This window comes from Falco peregrinus, chromosome 5 (genome assembly GCF_023634155.1).
Source record: "Falco peregrinus isolate bFalPer1 chromosome 5, bFalPer1.pri, whole genome shotgun sequence".
Classification (NCBI taxonomy): domain Eukaryota; kingdom Metazoa; phylum Chordata; class Aves; order Falconiformes; family Falconidae; genus Falco; species Falco peregrinus.
The window spans coordinates 55971445-55996150 of record NC_073725.1 but is presented as its reverse complement, the minus strand read 5'-3'; the positions used below and the strand labels follow the sequence as shown (position 1 = coordinate 55996150).

The 24706-nt window shown below is 42.0% G+C and overlaps 1 protein-coding gene across 4 annotated transcripts in view; it reads left to right on the top strand.

Annotated features, from left to right (window-relative positions):
* DPP6 (dipeptidyl peptidase like 6) overlaps positions 1-24706 on the top strand; it is a 572063-nt gene that overhangs the window by 475526 nt on the left and 71831 nt on the right. For all 4 annotated transcript variants that reach the window (XM_055805889.1, XM_055805888.1, XM_055805890.1 and 1 more), the window contains exon 8: positions 7331-7451. In XM_055805889.1, coding sequence (XP_055661864.1) covers positions 7331-7451 — 121 coding nt within the window. The remainder of the gene's footprint in view (positions 1-7330; positions 7452-24706) is intronic.

Sequence of the window (24706 nt, the reverse complement as noted above, 5' to 3'; positions counted from 1 at the left end):
ATATTAATCTATTGTTGGTCTAATTGGAATGCATGCTTGTGTTACCATTACCCTCAAAGAGCTAATGGATCAAAGTTTGAATGGATGAAGGCAACTGATACTGGCTGTTTGAACTCAGTGGAAGTGCTAGACATCTATACAAACTGCATTGATGGACTTTATTTGGACTTGGGAGCACCCAGCATACCATAAAAGCTGCTGTAGAATAATCGCTGGTGTTAGGCAGACTTTATATTCCTTTCTGTCTTTATTGGTACATGCCTCTCTCTGCTGACTCTGTTTGGCATCTGTCTAAGGCAGACTAGATCATCATGCCATCTACAAAAGGCCACAGAAAGTTCTGCACAAGGTGAGGTGGTATTGAATCCTACCAATGTATGTTGGCAATGTACAATGGCAGATGTAGAGAGCAAGATACATACAAGAACTATTTTTTTCTGTTATTTAGCAAAAGGGATTTTACAGTGGCCATAGGTCTGCCTTTGCAGGCGTAAGTGTGAGTTCAGGTAAGTAACATGTTGAAGCTGACGATGACTCTGCTAATAAATAGATCTGTTAGATGTGCAGTTCAGGTCTAACATGCAGGACGGTGCACGTTTTGGATCCCTTTTCTCCCAGTGTTTACAAGCTTATAATAGTCTACCTGAAATAATTACAGTAAGGATGATTTTATGGTTAAGTTGTTGGAACAAAGCTCAAGCTACTCAGGTCTGACTGATGGTTTTGCAAGTCTTCCTGTGTGACATTTAAAATAGGATTTGCCTGCTTAAACATAGGTTCCCAGACCACCTCAGCTGAATAGTGTTAAAAGTATGTGGCCTCTAGATGCTACTCTGTGAGAGCAGAGGTTTCGCTTATGTTCTGTATCATATCTGCCAGATGTTTTAAACTCATCAAGGGCCTTAACATGGCTCTAGGTGCCTACATTTGGGCAACTGAGTCTTGTCTTCAGCATCCCTGTCTCTCATTTTTTCACATGTTGAATGGGGACAATAGTACTTTTCTGTCTATTAAAATGATTGCGTAAAATATGCTGTTGGGGGCAGGGACTGTCTTTTCAGTGCATTTATTCAGCATCTACAACAGTGATGTTCATGGATAAGTACCTTTCACAGATATTTTTACTGATTCTGCAAAATAAGTATCAGCATTTCTGAAAGATGCACAGAATTATAAAATGCATCTGTTATTTTATTTCTTCTGTAGAATACACCCTCAGGTAAACTGGTTTTCCAGCAAATAAGCAGACTTCTACACGGGGAGAAAAAAATTAAAAGCTTTAACATTAAAACTAGAAAATAATTAAGTACCTTATGTTGGATGAGGAGGGAGTAGCATGTTGATTTGTAGTTATGTTTCCCCACTCACTGAGTCTTCCATTTTGTGACTGTTTTTTTCAGCCTCCAAGGAAGGTTGGACTGATTTGGAATTTAAAACAGTGTCAAAGCAAGACTTTGTGCCTGTCTATACAGGAAGGCCAGTTCTTGTTGACCAAACCCTCCATGTTAAATGGCCAACCTTTCCGTGGTAACTACTCTCTTGTAGTTAAATCCTGTGGACTGGCCTTGCAGTGTGGAAGGCTGCCTTCTAATGTGTAGAAAACATTCACACTTCTACAATGTCCTAATAATGTAAAGTAATAAGCATCCAGGCATTAACTTTATGCTTGGAGATACTAAATTTGAGTGATGTCACTTATTCAATTGACAAGTTACATGTGTTAGAAACTATGGGGTAAAGAGAATATAAACTTAGAATGCCACCCTACAGTTAGAAAATAAATAGAAGCAGTAAAAATGCAGATTAGTGCATATTAATTTATTTTCTCTTGGTCTGTGAAGGAATAGGAACTTCACTCACCTCTCAAAGGAAGGTGTGTTGAACAACCATAAAAGCAAGTGTAATGTTCATCTTCTCAAAATAGTTGGTCACTGTGACTTTTGCAGTGGTCTTAAAGAGATTATTTTCATTAGATTCCTGAAAAGGTCCATAAATGAATCCATGTAAAAGTATCAGTATTTTAACTACTGCAGCATAATTACTTAATACCACTCTGGGTGGGTCTGGCAGAGGACATTACTTCAGAAGCCCTTAAAAAGTTGCAAAAACATTTTAAACAAATCCTCATTAAATCAATCAGTGTTGTTGAGGCTCTGTATGTCTTAAGTGAATTAAGTTTATTTTGTTGTTAGTTTAAACATTTATCTTACTGTATATATTTATCTTATTGGATAAATACTTAATCTCTGATTTAAAGTTCTCCTGTCTCATGATTGTGGTCCAATCAGCCTAGTGTTTTTTCTCCACTATTAGTTGTGTCGCACAAGGATGTCAGATGGTTTGAAGTAACGGGTTCTAATACAAGTTGCAAACAGGCAGAGCTGTCTTCCCAGCCCACATGATTTAGTGGTGCGTTGATACCTGAGGCTAAATGGATTGTATCTTATGCTGAAAAGTTTCAGGTGACATCCTGAGCCACATAAAGCCAACAGCAAAATCTGCATTGATTTTTATTACCCTGGGATTAAGTGAATGCATTTAAAAAAAAAACACACCCAAACTTTATCTTAGTGCCCCTGGGCATTCCAGTCCTCTTTGTTAAGTATTTCATCTTTCGAGCATCTATTATAACATCCAGCAGGAAGAGAATGAAGTTCTTGTCTTCCAGTGGCAAGGAGTTCCGTGCGTTAGTTCTGATTTCATTATGAGAAATATTTTTATACCCTTTTAAACAGCTTTCTTCTAGGTTTCATTTGTTTTCCTGTTGTTTTGGAGAAATAAAAGGGTGAAAGCATCCTTTTCCTTTTATCTGTATCCTCTCCATTATCTTGTACAGCTGCTGTCTTCCTTGTTTATTCTATAGAGTTAACAATTTCAATTTCTTCAATCTGTGTATGGATGTTTTCATTCCTCTTACTTCTTTCAGAATATCTTCTCTTTTGTCTGTGTTGAAAGTGTCATGATGAAAACAAAAATGCTATTCAACGTGGGGCTATTTTCCTGACATAACACAGGTTTATTTTCCGTGCCATTGGTTGTGCTCAGTGTTGGACTTTATGTGCTGTCCATGATAAAAAGCATATGTATTGGAAGAATGTCAGGGGTAAAGTCTTGCTTAAATATGTGCACTAAATGAGAAGATATCAGAAATTTTGGGTCTGGTCTTTGTCTCCAGCCCAGAGAGCCGCAAAACTGAGCTTGACCCCTTCTGTTGCCAATTTACATTAGTCTAGAACTGCTAGGTAAAGCAAGTATAAAATAATGTGAAAGTGATCTCCATATATTTTTTAATTATTTTTCTTTACTAAAAATACTTATCCTATGATTATCTGAAAGGTTTGTGATCAATTGATAGAAAGGACTGCTTTGATGTCATAAAACCAAAACCGTAAAAAATATTATATAGGTATTTCATAATATCATCTAATATCTTTCTAACCCAGAATGTGAAGTAATCCAAAGACATTTCTTTTTGATGAATAACGGAAGTTCAAAGGCTTTTTCTTAATTTATAAGATACATTACACAGAAATCTTCCTTGTGCCGCTTCAGTTATCTTTTATCTTGATTATGGCTGACGTTTTTAGGGTACAAGGCACTGTAGTTAGCAGGATAATTTTAAATTCTCTATGAGGTGCTGCAGTTTGGCTCTGAATTACATGGGAGACAGTTTGAAGCCAAAGCACTATATTATTTTTCCATTGCAGCTACTGGATACCTCATGCAGCCTGATAAGTGCAATGGAGCTTTGAAAGACAAAACACTGAAGACAGAAAACATTGCAATGCTTTACAAAGCAAAAGGCAGGAACAGGTTGTCAGGCCACCTGCTTTATTTTTTTTTTCTGTAAACTCATTTAAAATTTAATACAGTACAAAGTATTGCAAAACCTTCATTTGCTGGGAGAATCTGGGCAAGGGAAGGGTTGCATCACTTGAATAACTCCCCTCGGTGGTGTGCCTGTCACAGAAGAGCCCCCACACAAGCAACCCCAGTAACTATATCTCTTAGACACAGAGATTTGGATTCATTTGGCCCCAGAGTCTTCCTGATTTTTATGTACATTTAAGCTTGAACAGCCCTCCCATATGCAGACTAGCTGACACATAAAATTCTTTACTTGGCATTCCTCCTCTGGCTTCTTTGATTACTAAAACTCAAGATAGGAAAGAAAATGTAGTATCTTCTGCAACATGTTTTTTACTTTCAAAAAACATTAATTGGATGCATCTTTTCTTAATTTAAAAGGAATAAAAGCACGCTATGGTTTCAGTCATACTTTTTACCTTTAGGCAAACTCGCTATAACTGCTGCCAAAATTAAATTAGGATCTATACTTTCTTCTGGAATCTTTCCAGCTCATCTTTAGGTGAAACACATACCGTAATAGGATGTGAAATAGAAGCTGAAAGCAAATATTTTTCCCAGTTCTGTCTTTTCATGAGTATAATGTGAGAAATTGCATTCTAGTGTCATAGTAAAGATACCTAACATTCCAGTATCTTCAAGTGTATAAAAACCCATCTGTAGACGTCTACTAAATTATATTAACAGTTTGTCTTTCAGTCTAAGTGGCTTCTTGATATGCTGTTCAGTACATCTTTGCAGTCTGAACAGAGTTTAAAATTATTTTAAAGATGGGGATGGGGGGCAGAATGAAGCCCCTGTAATCCAAGGGGAAAGGTCAGCGACCTGCTACACCACTTAGACACATACAGGTCTATGGGGCAGGGTGAGATCCACACGAGGGTACTGAAGGAGCTGGTGGAAGTGCTCACCAAGCTGCTTTCCATCATTTATCAGCAGTTCTGGCAAACCAGGGATGTCCCAGCTGACTGGAGGTCGGCAAACATGATGCCCAGGGCAGGAAGAAGGATCCAGGGAACTACAGGCCTGTCAGCCAGACCTCGGTGCCGAGGAAGGTTATGGAGCAGGTCATCCTGAGTGCCCTCACAGGCATGTGCAGGACAACCAGGGGATCAGGCCCAGCCAGCGGGGGTTAATGAAAGGCTGATCCTCCCTGACTAACCTGATCCCCTTCTATGACAAGGGGATCCACCTAATGGCTGAGGGAAAGGCTGTGGATGGTGTCTACCTAGACTTTAGTGAAGCCCTTGACACTGTCTCCCACAGCATTCTCCCGGAGAAACTGGTGCTCATGGCTTGGATGGGTGTGCTGTACGCTGGGTAACAAACCGGCTGCACGGCCGGCCCCAAAGAGCGGTGGTGACTGGAGTGCCACCCAGCTGGCACCAGTCACGAGTGGTGTTCCCCAGCGCTCCGTGCTGGGGCCAGTCCCGTTTAATCTCTTTATCGATGACCTGGACAGGGGGATCGAGGGCACCCTCGGTCAGTTTGCAGATGGCACCGCGCTGGGTGGGAGCACTGCCCTGCCGGGGGGCAGGGGGCTCTGCAGGGTCTGGGCAGGCCGGGCCGAGGGGCCGAGCGAGCTGTGTGAGGGTCACCCCGGCCCCGTGCCGGGCCCTGCCCGGGGGTCACACACAGCATCCCCCCGTGTCGGCCTGGTCAGGCCGCCCCTCGAACCCTGTGTTCAGGGTTGGGCCCCTCGCTACAGGAGGGACACTGAGGGGCTGGAGCGTGTCCAGAGCTGGGCAGGGGCTGGGGAAGGGGCTGGGGCACAAGGCTGGTGGGGGGCGGCTGGGGGAACTGGGGGGGTTAGCCTGGAGGAGGCGGCTGAGGAGACCTTATTGCTCTCTACAACTACCTGAAAGGAGGCTGTAGGCAGGTGGGGTCGGTCTCTTCTCCCAAGTAACAAGTGACAGGACAAGAGGAAATGGCCTCAAGATGTGCCAGGGGAGGCTTAGATTGGATATTAGGAAAAAATTCTTCACCAAAAGGGTTGCCAAGCACTGGAACAGGCTGCCCAGAGACATGGTTGAGTCACCATCCCTGGAGGTATTTAAAAGAAGTATGGATGTGGCACTTAAGGACAGGGTTTATTGTTGAACTTGGCAGTGCCGGGTTAACAGTTGGACTTGATGATCTGAAAGGTCTTTTCCAACCTCAACAGTTCAATGATTTTACTTAGAACAGGATGCGGTTCACTGTGGGATGAGGAGGGGACAGGATCTGTGACATCAGTGACAGCAAAGCACAGAACAAAGCATTTCACCACATGATAAAGATTGATGCCATGGAACAATTTTTTTTTAAATGGCTGGCTAAAGCTTTGCTTACTGATCAGCACTTAAACACCTAAATAAACAGCCTGATTCCCAAAAGCATTCTCGTAGCAGTAACACTAATGTCTCACGTGGAATTAGCTTTAAATAGACCAGGAGCCTTATGTTAGGCTCCTTTCCTGAGAATGGTGAATTGAAATACGTATGATTGAAAGAATTTTCGATTTATAAATTCTTCTCCGGGATTTAATTTCTTTCCCACCGACAGCACCAGCTGTGTGAGCAGGTGTTTGCAGAGGCAGGCTTAGGTACCCGATGGTGATCCTTGGTGTGGACCTGCCCTTGTCCTCCCAAGGAGCTGCGAGTTCCCATGACATTTTCATCATGTAAACTTTCAGCAACCTGAATCCACTAGATTTTTGCAACAGGAGGGGAGAGGTTTCCAAAGACAGGCTGGAGGTTATGGCAGCTGCATCCATGCTGGTAGGGAGGTGAGACCCCATGGGTGCCTTTGTCCCACCACCCTCGTTTCTGTAGGAAGGTGACCTGGGGACCAGGGCAGGACTAGAGGTCTAGCACACCCCTCTGGTCCTTGGCACATGTGCACCTCCTCCCCGGCCAAAACACCGACCTGCTGTGCGTTCTTGACGAGCACGCTGCAGTCACAGAGACTGCCCCCTTTTCAGTAGTACAAGTTGTTTTGTTGAATCTGCATTAAAAACTGGATTCACATTTATTTAATGGGTTGCCAGCTGTGTTTTAAGGAAGCAGCAGCAGCTGGAAACGAGCAAGAAGCCGTTTCCAGTAGCCAGTTCAGTCACCACATAGCATCAACAGCAGCTCTGCAAACTGCTACTGTGTCCTGGGCCACTTTTTCAAAATCCTGAGCAATGTCATTCTTCATTTCATGCCCTCTAACTGCACTGTTCAATTTCTGAAATGAAGACAGGAGCAAGAAAAATAAAGCTTGTATCAAAGGACCAAGGCTTCAGTTTGTTGTAAATTAGCATCTTTCTATTAGCTGATGACATTGGAAGCAAGCTGTGGAAATCCTTTTTTGACAAAAGATGTTATAAAAATGTGATATGTGATTTTGTACTGCCAATTACTGTAAAAGCAAAATGCAACATTTTATAATGGAGCCACTGCTTAATGCTGTTCTCTTTTTCTTTTTCCCTTCAAATCAGATATTTATCTTTGAGAATAACATCTATTACTGTGCCCATGTGGGGAAACAAGCCATCCGAGTGGTCTCCACAGGAAAGGAAGGTGTTATTTTCAATGGGCTCAGCGACTGGCTGTATGAAGGTAGGACACCGCATTTAAGGTAGCAGTTAGCTATGACTTTAAATTGCACCCTAGATTTATAGAACTGTCTGGAATTAGACATTCAGCATTGCATTTCTGGGGACTGGTGGACCACGGAACTGAAAATCTGCTGTATTAACAGTTGTCTAAAGTGCTGGACTGGAAATAATGTGAAATGATGTAAGAATTCTGTTTTCAGGCTGTTTTTCTTTCCCTTAGTCCAAAGGTAATAAATCACCAGTCTTTAATGAACAGAACTGCTTCATTATTTAATGGCACCTCCAATCACTCATGGACGTGCCAGTTTTCAAATCACAGAAAAGGACAGAAATGGGGAGGGAAAGGGGTTTTATTTTAAAGGAAGAAGCAAGGAAACAATTTTACTTGATGAGTTGTTTGCCACACCACTAGGTGGGCCCTGGGATCTGCCCAGATCTTGCTACTTAAAAATTTTCTAAAAGCAGACAGGTCCTCACGGTAGATGGGTTCTTTCCCTTGAAAATGGGCCTGATGTGTCATCACTGGAGCACTTCTTTACTTGGGTCCTTTCTGCTGGCAAATGGCCATTTAGGTGTCCATGAGTAGCTGCTTGCAAAATAATCTCACCTGCTCACTAGCTTAGTAAAGGATCCCAGCTATCCCCAGTTCTTTTGGGGGATGCTACAGGCTAATACTTCACGAGATTAAAAGTTAAAGTATATATATTAGCTTATGTGTATAACATGCACACAACATGCATCCCTCTCTCTGTTGCTGGCTAATGCTGCCAGCAGTTCCTTTTTGCAAGGATCCTTGTTTTGGGACCTGGCAGTGTCTCCTTACTGTGACACAGTTTCCCTCTAAAGTCACACTTTCTGCTGCAGGTCCCAGCACAGTCCCAAGCTTGTCCTACCTCTACAGAAAGACCTGTCTACGAACATTATCCACACACATCTATTAACTGTGCCCTATTGGCTGCTCCCAGTTTGCTTGAGGCTTAATGGAATAGAACAGGTTGCAAAATGCCATTCACCATGAATTGGTGTAAAAATATGAATCATTTCTTAAATTACTCTGTCTCACAGCTCAGCTGGGGCTGTTGGACTTAAAAATGAGGGAATTATAATAAATTATTTGGTTTGCCACTCCCAGAGAAGCTGGTCCCATAAATCAGTGTACAAACCCGTCAAACACATCAGTGGAAAAATCTGATAGCAGTTTAGATTACTTTTGATGTTTAATTGTGTGTTTACATTGTACCACAGAATATTTGCAACTGAGTGTCCTCCTTGTGGTCCACTTTGTAACTAGAGGAGTGGCTAAGAAATTACAAAATGTTAATTTTCTATAAGTTTTCTTTATTTCTTAATTTGTTGCTGAAGCTGTAGGCAGGCCTGTTTGTAGGTCAAATGTGCATATTAGTACTCGTATTTTGCTGATAAACATCATCCAGTACAAAAGGTCCTCTTGTAGAGTCTTGCACACAGCACCATGCTGAGAGGAGTTTGTCAAGCCGGTGAACTCCAAGCACGCCGGCAAGCCTGTGGTGACACTTGTTTTGCTGACACGTATTTTTATTCAATTACGGGATTGCTCAGGCAATTTCCTGGCTGACATTGACTTTCAGGTTTGTCCTTTATAATGAACTTTCTTGTTACCTTTATGTTAATGTACTGGGATAAGAAATGAATGTATGATCAAATACAGGCTGGTTATACCGGGCCAGATTCTGTAACCTCTTGGAGCAGTGTGTACCGAGTAGGACCACTGAACCTGCTGTTCACTGGGAGTACATTTTGCAGCAATTAAGAAATGACATCCCTTTGGAAATGTCACTTTGTGTCCAAATACGGTTTATATTGAAATAAAAATGTCTCTTACTTCACAAGCAAGGTGTAAAAGGACCCACGGGAAAACCTGAGATACAACCATTGCAAAGTGATGAGGTGCAGGATCCAAAATCAGATCCAGAGCTGGACTGTGTGAGCTGAGCTCCTCCTCTTGCACTACATCACTAATGCAGTGCTCATGGAGGTAAACCTGGGACCGGAGTCAGGACGGAGGGTTCATGGCAGATGCTTGAACAAGCTGTGGGGCCACAGGATCAGGTGGATCTGCAGTGTTCAGACGTCAGCTCTCTGCGTGCATGGATGGATGGAGTGGGATCCCAGAAGAAACTGGGTATTGCATGGTGGTAAATGGGTAAGGAGCACTGGGAGATGGATGAAAACTCCCACCAGAGTCCATGGGAATTCAGGCACTGTTGCCTGAGGCTGAAGTTTTACCCTAGCCAAGACACTGTTTCCAGTGCCTTTATTTTTCCAAAATCTCTGCTTTTTTTGGGTGCCTCCTCTTCGGTAGGATAGAGTGAAACTTTTAAATCCAAACTTACCTGACTGGAATTGCTTGAAATCTGGGCAAAGATTGAAATTTAACAGCTATGGGCTATTTTTCCCCTTCCCCTGTTCCCACTGACATTTGTAGATGTGTCTTCCCCACCTCCCTAACGAAGCTGGGTGGGATGCTCAGACCTATGTTTGTTTGCGCTGCCGCCATCTCAGCGAGCTACCAGGATGTATGCTGAGCATATGTAGAAATCTCGTTCCATCTGTGCAGCCGTCTCCAGCAGACAGTCTGCAAAGGAGCTGTGAGAAATGCTGAAACAGGATCACAGAGAGTTCAGCACACTTCTCTTCCCTCGCGTGCTCTTTTTGTTGCTGAAGTTCACCACCTCCGGCAGTGGCAGCCGAGCCTCCCCCCACAGCACCCGCTGGGTTACTGTGACAGCTCACAACCTGCTTCACACTTTCCGTAAACACAGTGCAAAAAAAAAAAAAAATACCCCCAAACCTCGATGTTTTCTATTAGAGGAAGTAAATTTTTGAGATCTTTTATTGCAATCAGCAAGATCACATCAACAAAAATCCCACCCACCCTGCCCCTTTCCAAGAGCGGTTTGCCCAGCATGCGATGTGGATGGCAGTCCCAGCAGCACCACTGTTTGGGGTAACTCTTGATGCTTCATATGAATAGTAGACCCAGAGGGAACACTTTTCTTCATAACATGATTGCTTTTGTCATGACATAATAGATGCACCGTACTATTAATCACAAGTTTTCACTAAGTCCAGAAGCAGAGCAGATCTAGAGTAGATTTGACAGGCTTTTTGCCCTCGAAAAATGCAGAAGTTCATTTCAATTCAAGTTAAGCTCTGCTTTTGTAAATCTGCCAAAGTGGAAAAAATTTCCACAAGGTATTTATGCTGCTCTGTAAACTTTTGATAATATAGTGAAAAACATTTCAAATCAATCAGAGCTTAATCTACTTAGTGCATTTAGCTGGAAGGTTGTAGATTGATACATAGATTACTGTAACATGAAAGCATAGATTAAACATGGGTTTTATTACTAAAATAAGCATTGACAATGTTTTCATAGTCTGACAACATTTTCAGAGCTGTGCCTGATAGATGCTTATACTAAAATGGAGTGATATCCTATAAAAAAGAGTTTAAAGTTCTGCAGCTGAAACCAGCTAAACATTTAAATGCATAGCAGCAGCAGAGTGTTTTATATTTCAGTTTGCTGTATGATGGTTTGAGAATATGTTTTAGCAACAATGAGTCTTAAAGAGAATTTTAAAGTGAGTGGTAGTATAGCACAAAGTACTTTCAGTGCGATAGGATAAGAGTATTTATATGGGTTTTATACATATAGTACTTTAATAAAAATAATGTACATTTTAAAAATTAAAGTGCAGGTAAAATTAATTTCATTTAAACACTTTGTTAGAGCACTTTTCAGCAGAAATGAATTCTGTCATGGTGCAATTAAACTATCTTCCTTGCTACCAAGCACTGGGAGAGACAGTTCAGGTGTTGCGAGAGAGTGGCAGCAAGGTGCCAGAGGTCACCTGTGTGATCCTGCTAAGTGACAAAGAGAAGGTTGTGGCATCCCTTTGTTGCAGTTTGGAAGCTCATCGAGTTTGGAAGTGTGTGATGCTGAATTCTGGAGAATGGGGCAGGAGGACCTCTCTCCATGCTGGCACACTGCTGCCAGACCAGGGACACCCCAGCAGGGTAATTCAGGGTCCCTCCCCATGGCTCATGTCCCCATGAGCAGGACAGGGATGTTTTCAGTGCTGCACTGCTATTAAGTCCTGGTGCAACTGTTGAGCAAGTCTGTGTTCACAGATAGAGGTCAGACAGGGTGGTGGATGCTCCTGTCACTGGTGGGAGGGGAAGGAAGGATTTTTCACCTATATATGGGCCTGTCCCATCCCTAGAGTGTAGAACCAAGGGTTTTCCTTGTGTTTTGCTGCATGTGTCATGGTGTGTCCTCAGCATGTGTCCTCAGATGTAAGAGCAGTCCCTTAGAAGCTATTTTGCAACTTGGTCTACAGGACACCTTTTTGGGTTTTAGGGGCTTTGGTTGCAAAAGGAAGAACTGCATGTGAGTTACTCCATCATCTCATGTCGCTGTCAGAGTGATAAGGGATCGTCCTGTAAGTCTCTAAAGATCATCTCAAAGTGAGCATCCCCATCCCAGACACAGTCCTGACACCGTGGCTGTGATGTCTCATCTGGACGTCTCCCCATCCCCATGTCAGAGCCAAGCAGCCAGGCACCAGCTCCAGCTCACACGGCATACATTTAAAACCCTAACACAAGATGAGCTATACGTATCCATCATTTAAAACCGATACTCTCCTCTGTTGAGCTTAATGCACAGCAGTGTTGCAATGCTTTATTTTTGGCTACGAAGCAAGAGGGGGAGTGAAAAAAGACTTTTTCAGTGATGATTCGTATGCCTTATTAATCTTCATTCTGCCTGCATCTTACGTTATCACCCACAGATCCTCTTATGTGACTTCGCAGTGACACCTGGTGGGAGAGGCCAGGATGTCATCATCATTAAGACAATGAAACTGCAGAATTTTTTTGCTGCAAGATCTAGTAAAGGCTCCCAGTTTCCCCTCACATACATTTCCCTGAAACATTCTGAGCTTATGGGAACTTTACATCCAAAGCTACTGGCTGATTCATGCTAATAGTGGTTCTGTTTCTTTTCTATACTTTATAAAGAGAGGAAAGAGAACACAGTAATAAAGAAAAATCTTTTCTGTAATTTAATCTGCATCTCACAAAACTCAGAGGGTATATTTAGAACGTGTGGCTGGTCTCAGAAGTGCAGTGCCTGGCAGCAGCTGCCAAATCAAAAAGCAGTTATTTTGAGCAGTATCTTTTATGCTTATAGTATTTCAAGCAAATGAAGTAGATATATTTCTTGAGTTTAGAAGTATTAATCCTGGAACTCTGGAAGTGGTCTTAATACTGGGAAAATGCTAGACAAGTCTGCTGAAATAGTGCCTTACCTAATTTGTCTGTGTGCTATTTTTTTCATGAAAATGCTGAACTTCTGCTGGGAAACAGGAACTTTGCTGGTCAAATTATACCTGAATTTGAAAACAGACATTGATAATCAGGCTGAAAGCATGCAACTCCTAAAATTCCTGTTCTGTATCACCAGAGAAGGAGATCAGATATCCTAATATTTCACACTGTAAGGCTAACCTTTCCTAGTAATTAGTAGCTCCAAGACCTGGTGGGTGAGGATGAGATGAATAATTAGACTGAGTCATCACTGAATTCCTTAAGATACTCCGGATAAATAAAATCTGTTGCCAAGAGAATGCTAAAGCCAGGGCTCCAGATAGTAAAAGGGGCCAGCCCTTAAGGAACTACAAATAATTCCTTTTTGACAAGGTATGTAAAGAATCACTGGGACAGTGAAAACAGATTTTAATTTGGTTTTAAGATCTTCCACATTTTCAGTCACAAAGAAAATATTTCATGGACGTGGATAAATTTGCAGTTCTGCACATCTGCTGTGGGGTAGGGAAATACTTGGAACTGGGAAATGCCATCAGGGAGTGCCACAATCGCACCCCAAGTCTAAAAATTACCAGTTTGTCCTCAAGTATGTGTTGATGTTATTCACGGCTTTTGAGGAAACTGTGTGGAACTTGTTCCCTTGTTTCTGTGCTTGTTCAGGTGAGTTAGCAAAGCCAGTGTGATGCTTCAGTGACATTGTCAGCATACTAAAATAGAAAACTTTCCTCTGTTTTGCATATTGGACATCATTCAGTGTTGCCCATTCAGTACATGCAGCTGTTGTGCAGCACTTGGGGCTGTACAATTTCCAGTTGACCATTATTTTGCTGCCTATTGAACACGTAGGTGACTATTTTTTGGTACTTTTATTTGCATGCTCATTTATACCAAATGCACATAAAATCTGGCCATTTCAGTCACAGTCAAAATAAGAATGAAGAGAAGCTCTTGGCCTCAGCCATGTGTTTGAAGCAGACGTTTCCACTGTATATAATGCTGTTGCAAGGAAGATTAATCACATGCAACATTATTTTGCCTTATTCATGTTCAAGCAGAGGAAAAGAGAGCCTTACATTTCACCAGATCATATTATGAAAGGTTTGGTAGAAGTTCCCTCACCTTCCTGCTTTGGTGGAGGTTTCCCTGTCATAGGGAAGCCCCCATTATAGACTGCGTCACCAGGAACAGGCTCCTGGCCCTTCTCAGTTGGCTAAGGTCAGGGAAAATTGAACCATTTACAATGCACATTGCGGATGCCTGCCTAGAAACCAGCAAGCTCCTGAAAACTTTAAAATGTCTGTTACCTGGACTGGCTTCAAAATCCAGCACCGCACCACGATAAACCTTGCCAACTCTAGCCCAGTCTTTAACCTTCCCTTTCTGTAGAAGGTTGTTTGGAAGGGGGCTGCCAGCCAAACTCGACACCTGTCATCCTCTAATTTTTGGATCACCATCATTCAGGCTTCAGGATGGCTTTTGGAAGGAAAATAAAATATTATTTACTGTGGCCAGTGATCTCCTTGGGATGGTGGAAGAAAGCCAGTTGTCCATCCTGATGTTACTGGTCAGCCAGCAGCTGCCAGTACTCTTAAGGCAAGAGATGTCCAGCGAGTGAAGTTGTTTGTGTTTGTCCTGAAGCTGTGATAGTTATCTGAAAATAGATATTGTATCACTGAATCAATTATTTTTTTTAAAAAGGTATATTAAAAGTTGTATAACAGAGCTCTTATGATTTTCTGCTTGTACATGAGTTCTGTGTCTCTGTACCAAATTCATTACAGTAGCCTTGGGTTAAATACTCTATTGGAGATCTGTGTCCCCATTTTCTGATTATGCTGGTATTTTTAATAACTAATTAGTATATTAGTACTTTAGATATTGCAGAATAGGTTTTGACTTGTGTTGTGCTAATCTGAGGTCTGGAATATCTCCATGGAAGCTAATAGTGGTGCTCTGGGTCTGCACCAGGGTGCTGATAGCGAGGTTCTTGCTGTAACATTCATACTGTATGTCCATTATCAGGGTTGCAAAGGAAATACCTTAAACTGACATTATTCCCAGAAAAAAAGTGTGAACGTTAGAGAGTATTTGCAAATTCACTCAAATTTGAGATCTATGTTTTTCCTGCATAAAATCCTATCTGTGGTTTGGTATGGTAAAACACAGAAAATACATTTAGGTGATCAGGTTTACTGCAGATAAAACAAAAATGCGTGATTTCTGTGTCAGTAGAATTCAACCTGGGGGCTAGGACATGCATAAGAGTCTTCCAGGCTATAGAATGTTGTAGAAGATTAAAAGAATTGGGTTAATTTGTGTAAAAATTATGTACATTAATACTGGGGAAAAATATACCTGCTAGGGCATGTTGCCCAGGGATACTGTAGGGAATTCTGTCCTGGGGGATTTTTAAAAGTAAATTAGATTTTTGTCATAGGTTGTTGAGATAAACATCAATCCTATTTCAGTGCAAGGGGGGGACTAGAAGATTTCTTTGGGTTTCTTCTAGACCTACAATTATAGATTTTATGTATAGTTTTGATGACTCTCTGATCTCTTTGCAGTTAGACATGTTGGCTCTGATTTTACAATGCCACTGTAAAAGCTTTTGGAATATCCCTTCAGAAGTTACAGAATACCTGTTTTTATATACAATAGGGTAAATACGCATAAACTGCTTGCACAAGATATGTGGAGGCAATGGAGCTCTCTGTCACGATACATTTACATTTGCCTTATTATTCTCCTGAAGGAAATCAGTGGTTTTCTTCTTCTAAGGGTGTCCATGAACTTTTTGTTGAAGAACATGTTTTAAAGAAAAAAAAATTCCAAGCCTAATGTTTTTTTAAATGCTGCAATCATGAAGTGGTAAAAAGGACAGAAAAAACAACCAAATTGAAAGATAGCCATAGAAATTTTGTGTTGTTCCATCAATTTGACCTGAAAAGTAAATTTCTGTAATTTTTTTTTTTCCTTGATGGACCAGTTCTTCCTTGGTGTGGCCTTGCTTATGGAAATTCAGGGGGCAGTGCAAAAACCACAGGCTGTTGAAATAGCTATCCTCTTTGTCTCACTGCTCCTTGGCCTGCAAAAAGAGTATCTGCTGTAAGAAATAAAAAAAGCAAAAATAATTGTACTCTGTCCAAATTGGAACGAGTGAAACCTACATGAAAGGGATGAAAATTCTGCTGATATGTGATTCTCACTAGAGCGTTGGCTTATCCATTGTTGTATGATAGTAGGGAAATCAAAAGAAATCAGAAATAATGACAGAAGTCAGCTCATAATTTGTGTATGTCAGCTCTCCTAATTAAAAGAAAAATGAAATAAGGAGGGGAGAGGGGGATAAAAAAAGAAACCAAACTGAAGTGCAGTTAAAAAACTACAACTCCAAATCCTAATGCCAGTCGGTAGCAGTCAGAGGCTGGAGTGGGTCTTTGCCTGGAAGAACAGAGGAAGCAATGACCTGTGAAACGCAAAGGGTGTTACTGCCAAGGGCCAGCTGGAGATGAGGGATGCCACCACTGAGCTGAAGCCCACTGTATTCTCCAGCAGAACAGGCAGGAGGTTCAATCTTTGTGTGTGAAAAACGACCTTCAATATTCTTATCTGTGCTGCACATTCTTGACATTGCAGGACTCACGACAACCAGCGTGCTCAGATCCTGGTACTGGGAAAACAAAACTGGTTGTTGTTGGGGTTTTTTTTGCACCAGCATTTCAAGCTACCAGCTCTCCATGGGACTTCAGACCTTTAGTACATGAGGGACGTTGGTGTTACAGTACAAGGTATCTTTCAGATTGGGGCCAAGAAGCCCAGTGGTGACTGCAGTGTTGATGCCAACCAGGACATGTAGATGACTCTCCCTGGATTTTGCTCTGAATCAGGAGAATTAAAGAATTAGAGCAGATCTTTAAAGCGATCAGATTGACATACCAGCAGTTTCTAAAAGATGAAGCATCCAGGGATTATATCACCCTCAACACTCAATTAGTTTATGTTGCTATAAGTAACTACCATATGGCGTAGCTTCTGTACCAGCTGTTTTTCAGTCTTCAATGGGTCCAGGTCCACAAAGGAAACTATGCCACAGAGCTAACAGTAATTAGAAAAGTGAAGGAAAATAGCGTATTTTAAAGATGATCTTAAAACTTGCAGATGGATAAAAATTGAGTGGTCAGGGATGGTGTGGCTGTCATGTGTCAGGCTGGGCATACCAGGTGCCTGCAAACACCACATGCCTGCAGCAAGGTGGGCTGCAGAGGTTACAGCTGCTCCTGGTCTGCACTGCTGCAAAGCAGCCAGCGTGGGACAGCAGGGACCAAATCTGGGCAGATGGCAGAAACCTTTAATCACATCCTGGTATCCTGGGACACGGGCTGAGGTCCGCAGGAACCGAGGAACTCTAACCAGGAGATGTTTTCCTTCCAGTCCATGGCAAACTATGGCAGGCACTGCTCTGACCTGCACAGTGCTTCTGTCTCCCTGCAGCCCTCACCCGTGTGATTTCTTGGGATCTGGAGGTGGGATGATACGTCATGAGCCAGGTTTCATTGCCCACCATCCACACTGGGGAGAAGACAGGAATAAATCAGTGTTCCTACAGCTGCTCAGGTCTGCAGCCTCCAGCCAGAACAATGCCAACTGCTGCTGTCTTTCCCCAGCCTTTTTGCCTGCTTTCCACTCTTCCCATTGCAAACTGGGTTTCCTGCTTTGAGAAATATTTCCATGGTGCAGCTGGGCCGTGTAGAGCTGTATTTGATGCCGTTCTCCCCAGTTCTTTCCTTCTGAGGGTACCATGGCCACTTCTGTGTCCAGCTGTGTCATCTTGGTGCTGAATGATCACGCTTTCAGTCAGCTCGTGCTACCGGCTTGACAAGCTACTGTTTGCATACCAGAAAATTATGATTAGACTACCTTTTTTTTCTTTCTTTTTTTCCACCCCTCCCTGGATAATGACTGAAAAGTTGCTGTGCCCTAATCTCCAACTAAGTTTTTAAGACAACACAAGAGCTTGCATGGTGCTCTGCACTGGAAAATTTTAGTCTGCTGTTTTGAATCACATGAAACAGCATGAAAAAACAAGAAACATAAAATGCTGCTAAGAGGTAATTTATTTATAATTATTTAAAGTGCTTTTTATTAACAAATTTCTTAATTGTGGATTTTGAAGGAATCTCTTTTCACTTTTAAAGGATTTTTGAGATTTTTGTGAGAGTGGAAGCAAACTATCAAGTGCTCTGTGGTTTTATCCATAAAATTTCCTGTGATGTAGCTAGGTCTCCTGTATGGATTTCCAACTGTAGTGGCTGTATGGATGTAAGCTACACCATGAAAGCATTTACATTTTTTCTTAGCTGGTACTGATTATACAGTGAAGGGCAACCACTGCAATCTGTTGGGCAGAGTATTTGAATTCCAATCTATTATCAGAAAAATATTTTCCATAATTCACACAAATGAGCCAGAAAAGTAGACGTAAAGTTCACAATTACAATCTCATTTAGTATGTACAATAACCTGTTTTATATATTAGGTCCAGAGCAAAATTATACAGTTAAGCAGAAGTTGATACCTCTAACATGCATGTTCCTTAAACTTCTGAGTTTTGCTTCAAGGGTTTTTTTTCTTTTTTTGAGTGTTTTCACTGACTTATATAGTGCTGTATTCTTGCATATAACCAATTCAGCCTTAAACCTGTGGTGTCTGGGCTGTGTCCAGAGAATTATACCGTTCTACTGAGACCTGGTAATGTTATATTCCGATCTGAGAGGTATCAACAGTTTTTCAAAAATGCAGAAAAAAGGTTTACATCATAGTTTAGATGTAGACTATCTCTACATACTGATTTTAAAATGAAGTAGTAACAAATAGATTTTTTTTTTATTTTCTCAGTAACACAGTCATTTAAAATGAAGACTACAGGTTTACAAAGGCCTGATTTCTAATGGATAACCTTATCTTGTGCATCTGTAATTCCCTTCCAGGCTGAACATTTTACTGGTTGTTGTTGCTATTTACATTTTCCTAATTTTTCTTTTTTGTGTTTCACGTGTTCTTTTAAAGCTGGTTTTAAATCATTTGAGACTTCCCCCTGCCCCCCCCCCCGCCCCCAGTTCCAATGAGGGGGCAAAATGTGACATAGACTAAAGGAAAGAGGTACTGTCTTGGAGAAAAAGAGTTAATACAGAATGGCATATGAAATTCGCTTGTTGGCGGAAAGCAGTAATTCCAGAATGGTCCTCAAAACTTCATTAGAGCTCAGAGAAACATGCAATATTGCATTAGCTGAAAGAAAACCTCTTATATAACAGAGCTTAATGTCCTTGGAAATGTTGCAGAGTTTATTTGAAAAATAAACCCAACAGTACTCTATTAAATTTATAGAGGAAATGGAAAGCAGAAACTCAGAAGACTGTAATTGCCACCTACAGATGTAATCATTAGAGTAAAAAGTAATGAAGGGGGAAATCAGAGGCAACTCACCTCCTTAGCAGGAAGGTGGAAGTTCTGTTGCCACCCTGTGGTAAGCCTATGGAGAGCTAGGAGCAGCTATCTGCACCGTCAGGATTCGATAGGAGTGCCGCAGCCAGAAATCTCCATGAGTTGCTGGAAAAATATAGTATGCAAATAGCATCCTGATTAGAAAGAAGCAATGCGAGTTGAAATCCCATTTTGCATTTAATTAGTGTGCATGGTCAGTTCTTTGGTGGGGTGGGGTGGGGGGGAGGGGTATTGACTCGCATTTTAATTCAAAACTCTTACATGAAATATTCAGTGGGAAAGAAAAGTGAGCAGAGTGAAGAAAAGAGTTTTTAAAGTTCTCTTTTTAAAATGAGGTCATTTATAAGCTTTTATGAGTACAAAAATCCATCATTCTGTTGCATGTCTTCTTGAAATCATCTCTAAAGTTTTCGCATTAATTTTGATTTTTTCTCAAGTTCTTCTGATAATCCTGGGATACTTCATAGTTCTAGTACATTTAGAAATATGAGCGTTAGTGTTTCACAAAGAACTTTTTAGAGCACACTGTATAGAAACATGATTATTTTTCAAATGGGAAGTCTTCCAGGTTTGCCTACAGCAGGATTTGGGATTCACAAAAGTGTGTCAGCTTGTTCTTTCCCCCCCAGCTTTAGATCGTAATTCTTCATGATGTGACAACTGGTTGCTGTAGAAATTATTAGGATTCAAGAGCATGATTTCACAGCCTGAGTCGCATGAGCTTTTCACAATCCCCTTTTTGATCAGATTAACGCTGGCCCCTGAGCTGACCCGCAGCCCAGAGAGCCAGACAAGCCTCTCCTGCCAGACCAGGGATTGCTGGCAGCCCGCTCACTTTCCCTTTGGAGAAGTCTGTCCTGCTCCACTGCAAGGTCCCTTTCTCCACTGTGATGCTAACCCTTCTGTCATGTGTATAACATCACTTGCGCGGGGTTGTTCTGGTGTCGGTGTAATGAAGTGCTTGAATTTCATGCTAAATATGGTGATCGCCTTTGTAAGAACAGCTCTCCTAAGAACTCACACACTTGTAGCTAAAATGCAAAAATGAGATTAAACAGGCATCACAGATGACGTTCAACTGTATCTCTTGGTACACGTCTAATTATGACCTTCACTGAGGCAATTATTCTGTCTTGATCTTAATGCCTTTTGCAACCATCAATTAATAAAACTTCACATAATGTCCTGGTAGAACAGGAATTACTACCATCTTTTTAGAAACAGGCAAACTGAGGCATAATTGTTGACCTGTTTTTAGATGAGATGAGAGAAATGAGGACGCAAAATTTAGGTAAGACTCTCACCTTGGCCCCTAGACACCAAAATAAAATGCAGAGAATTACACAAAGACCCAGATCTGGCTGTTCTTAGCACGTTCCTGGGATCGCCTCCAGCACAGACCCCTGGCAGGTCCCCTTCAGGTGTGGTATCGGGGCATGAGGGATGCACAACTGGTGAGATGTGCCTGGGGGGGTCACTGTGCAGGAAGGCTGGGCTGGTCCCTCAACAGGAGCAGGAGCCTTTCCAACCCGTGGGGCACCCCACAAGCAGAAGGCAAAAGTCTGCTGTAAAAGCTGCCCCAGCTCTGCCAGGCTATTACTTCTCTTTTGTGTTGTGGAGGTGCTGATAGACTCTTACCTGACTTGCAAATCCCAGAAAATACAAGCAAATCACTTGAATACTTCCCTTTTTTTACACATATGACTCACAAACATTTGCCTCCTACATTAGTGTTGCTTTTCCTCGAAGTTGAGTCATTGTCTTGTATTTGATTTAACAACAATAGCAAGGAAAAAACCACAGCATCAGTTGCTACTGTGTAAGACTAGATCAAAAGCAATTCTTTAAAGGAGGCTTTCCGGATAGCTAGATTAAAGATTTGAGAGAATGGTAAAAAATAGAACCGAAGAAAAACAGCTCCTAAAAGCAAAACATTACGTTTTCATGCTATTGTGCTTTTAAAATTGAAGGCAACAGTCTGAAAACAGACATCAAAATAAATCTGACTTGATGGGAATTATCTGGAGATCATTGTATTTATTGCATTTGTTTTGATTTTCCTGTCCCTACCTCACACAGCAGGCATAGATATGACTTAAAAGATTCAATATCTCATTTCAAAAATTAAACTTCACTTGATTATCGAACTGACCCATACTAACCCAGAGAATGTTATGTATTATTCTGGAGTATCACCAGCAGGCTGGGAATCGTGAGAGTAGGACAGAAAGCAAAGTCTCTGTGTCCCCAGTATTTTAAGGGTTCCTGATAACTGATGCTGTGCTGCCCCTCGGAGGCACGGCACAGAGCTGCAGGAATGAGGAGGGAAAGGATTCATTCCGGTGCTTTAAAATTATCTTGGTTTTTTGCTCTCCCTCCTCTCCACCCTTCTCCCCCCCCACACACCCTGTGTGTTGCCCAAAGGTCTATACGTGTGGAGTCTCTTGATAAGGGTCTGAAAGCCCTATCATGTAGCATTTCTTGCCCAGATTGTATTACGTGCAATGATACCCTGGAGAAATATTTTTCCAGCCAAATGTGGGTATTTTAGGATCCTTTCCTACTTCTCAGCTCATTTCTCTAATATTTGGCATCTGGTACAACTGTGGAGCTCTTATCATCTATGGAGTATAAAAAAAAATATGATGAGTGGGTCAGGAGAAGGTTCAGGTAGTTGGTGCGGTTATTGTCGAGCATTATGGAGCAGGGAATAGATTTTGGAATTTCCCTGTGAATTTCCCCCATTTTAGCCAGGTCTCTCATTGAAGCTGCTGCTGTGGCTCCTGGGCACTGCTATCAGCACCAGACCCAGAGCAGCAGTGGGAGAAGTTGGCATTCTTCTGCTTGTACAGCTCCAGTGATAACATATTGAGATGAACAAGAAGTTCACTTCTGCCCACTCACAAAATCAGGGTTCTTAACAAAAAAAAAATACTTCTTGGGAATGCTGAACTCAGTTAAAATCTTATGTTGTTTGAGTAAGAACACCACAAGGCTGCATATGAGGCATCTCCTGTTCAGGAGCCTATGAATTTTGGTCGTCTGATTATGACCTTGCTAATGAGAAGAATTTGACCTGGATGCTGACCTGGCAAATGGTGAACCAGGAAGGTGTGGCACGCATCAGAAATGTTCAAGTGCTTTGGTGAGATTTACAGTGATGCAAGACAGAATAACAGCCCCAGAAAGGAGAAACAATAACTTTAACAGGGTGGTTCTGGCTCTAGCAGCAGAGAGCATGTGGTGCCCGATGAGAGGTGGGAGTAGTAAGACAGAAACGCAGACATAACAACAATTTCCTTCTAGTTTGAGCTGCCATTCGGAAGTGTTGTAGTACATGATCTACTCATTACCAAGGCCCAAGATTATCTTCAACGAGCAGATCAAGCAGCACAGCAAACTGAACACAGCTGAATGGCACCTCAGCCTGAAGGGAAGTTGCAGGAAGAGTGGAGAAACCAAGAGGCGTGTTTTCCTCCATCCCGTGGGAGTCTTCAAAGTGGCAACTGCAGAATCCAGTCGTGGCACAGCTCCTTTCCCTGGGAGAGGAGGAAAGTGGCAGTACAATGGATGTAGTCATGTTGCTCAAAGCCCAAGCGCTGTCCCTGACTAAACGTATTAGGATTAAAACAGCCTTTCTGTTCCCCTCCCAGAACTGATATTCAGCTGCATGAATTATTGCCTTGGACTGTGTAGAAATTGCAAACGCAAGTCCATCAGGTGCTTGGTAGTAAACAGTGGATCACAAAGCATTTGGCTTTGGTTCCAGCAAGATAACATTCCTGAGAACGTCCAGAGACTGTCCCTGACCAGCGCTGTCCCATGTTTGACCTGTTCTTCTCCAGGAGAAAGTATGCCTTTGAAAGCACAGCTAAGATATGGTTTAGAGGGGAAAGCAGCCCTTTGTCTTCCAAGCAGGAGCTAAAATGTGCCTGAAGGTCAAGAGTCACTTCTCCTGTCTGACTTTACTTGATTTTAAGCTGATAGTTTAGATTAGTGGAAACAGTGTGCACTTTGCAGCCCACTTCAAAAAGGAAAGAAAGCATAAAATAGTTGGTTGGCTGCATGGTTTTCCTGAGTAAATGTCTATTTTGGTTTTCAAGTGGAAAAAAGTTAATCGCATAGTACATTCACACTGTATGAAAGGAGTGGATTTGGCTCCTTTGAACACATAAGTACTTACTGGGCAAGCGTAACAGTTACATTTCTTTATATAACATTGAAAACCAAGAATTGGATCCTTAGTTGGTGTGTATCACTGGATACATTATTTATGCCAGTTATGGATTTGGACTTAAAACTGTACTAAACCAGCTCTCTGAGTACACAAGGCACAGAAAGATAATTTAGAGGCAATTAGTCAACCAGGTGGTTGTGCTCATAGCAGTATATCATGATCCTTTTTTCAGTTTGTGAATGTAGATCTGCGAAACAGAAACCAGACATCCTGGTAGCATTCCTTAAAGAAATGTTCTTCACTCTGAAAAATAATAGAAGTTGGTGTAATCATGATGTAACCACGCTTTGAGTATTTTCACATGCTGGTGGAATCCTGCTAAGCCTGATGAAGATGAAACCTCACACCTAATGTGCCAACAATGTAATCGGGATTTATAGCCGCAGACTGGAGCATGCAATCTCTGGGGGCTGGAGGGAGTGACAGAGAAATATCACTCTGAAGAAGCCAGAAGAGTAAATCACAACCTCCCTCTCTGATGGACGTTCCCACATGCAGGTCTCTGTCCCCGCAGGAGCAGGGCAGAGCACCCACCTCAGGGGCTGCTGCAGCCATGCATCGTCAGTGGGAAGGAATGTTCAGCCAGCCCAGAGCTGCTGTGTTTTCCAGGGGGAACGTTATCATGAGAAGATGAAAAGCATCCAAGGAAGCCTTAGAAAGAAAGAAAAATGCACAATGAAATTGGCATCCCTGGGTGTAACCCACATCCAGATACTCCAGGAATAACATGACTCAGAAAATGACTTTTTTTAGCAATAAAGAATAAAAGGCAAGGAGTACAACTCAGTGGTTCTGGTCCTGCTCACTGAGGATGATGGTATTTTCTTTGCAATTTGATAACATTTGCCATCTGAACACCTTAAGGCATTTCAAAACATGCATTTCGTAGTCTGGTGGTGGGAAAATACTTGCCAGCTTGGTATGTCCTATGGCCTGGCTGTGCCTAGCACTAAGCAAACACCCCATGAAACCATCCAGCCCCTGCACTGCTGAAGGGGATGGTGAGACATCAGTCAGCCATGCTCTAATGTCGTGGGGGTCATGGTAAAAATACACCAGTGGAAAAAGAAGCTGCTATAATGAGTCTTTTTTTTTATGTGGGAATTGTCCTCGATACTAAATAGGAAGTGTTTAAGGGTAGA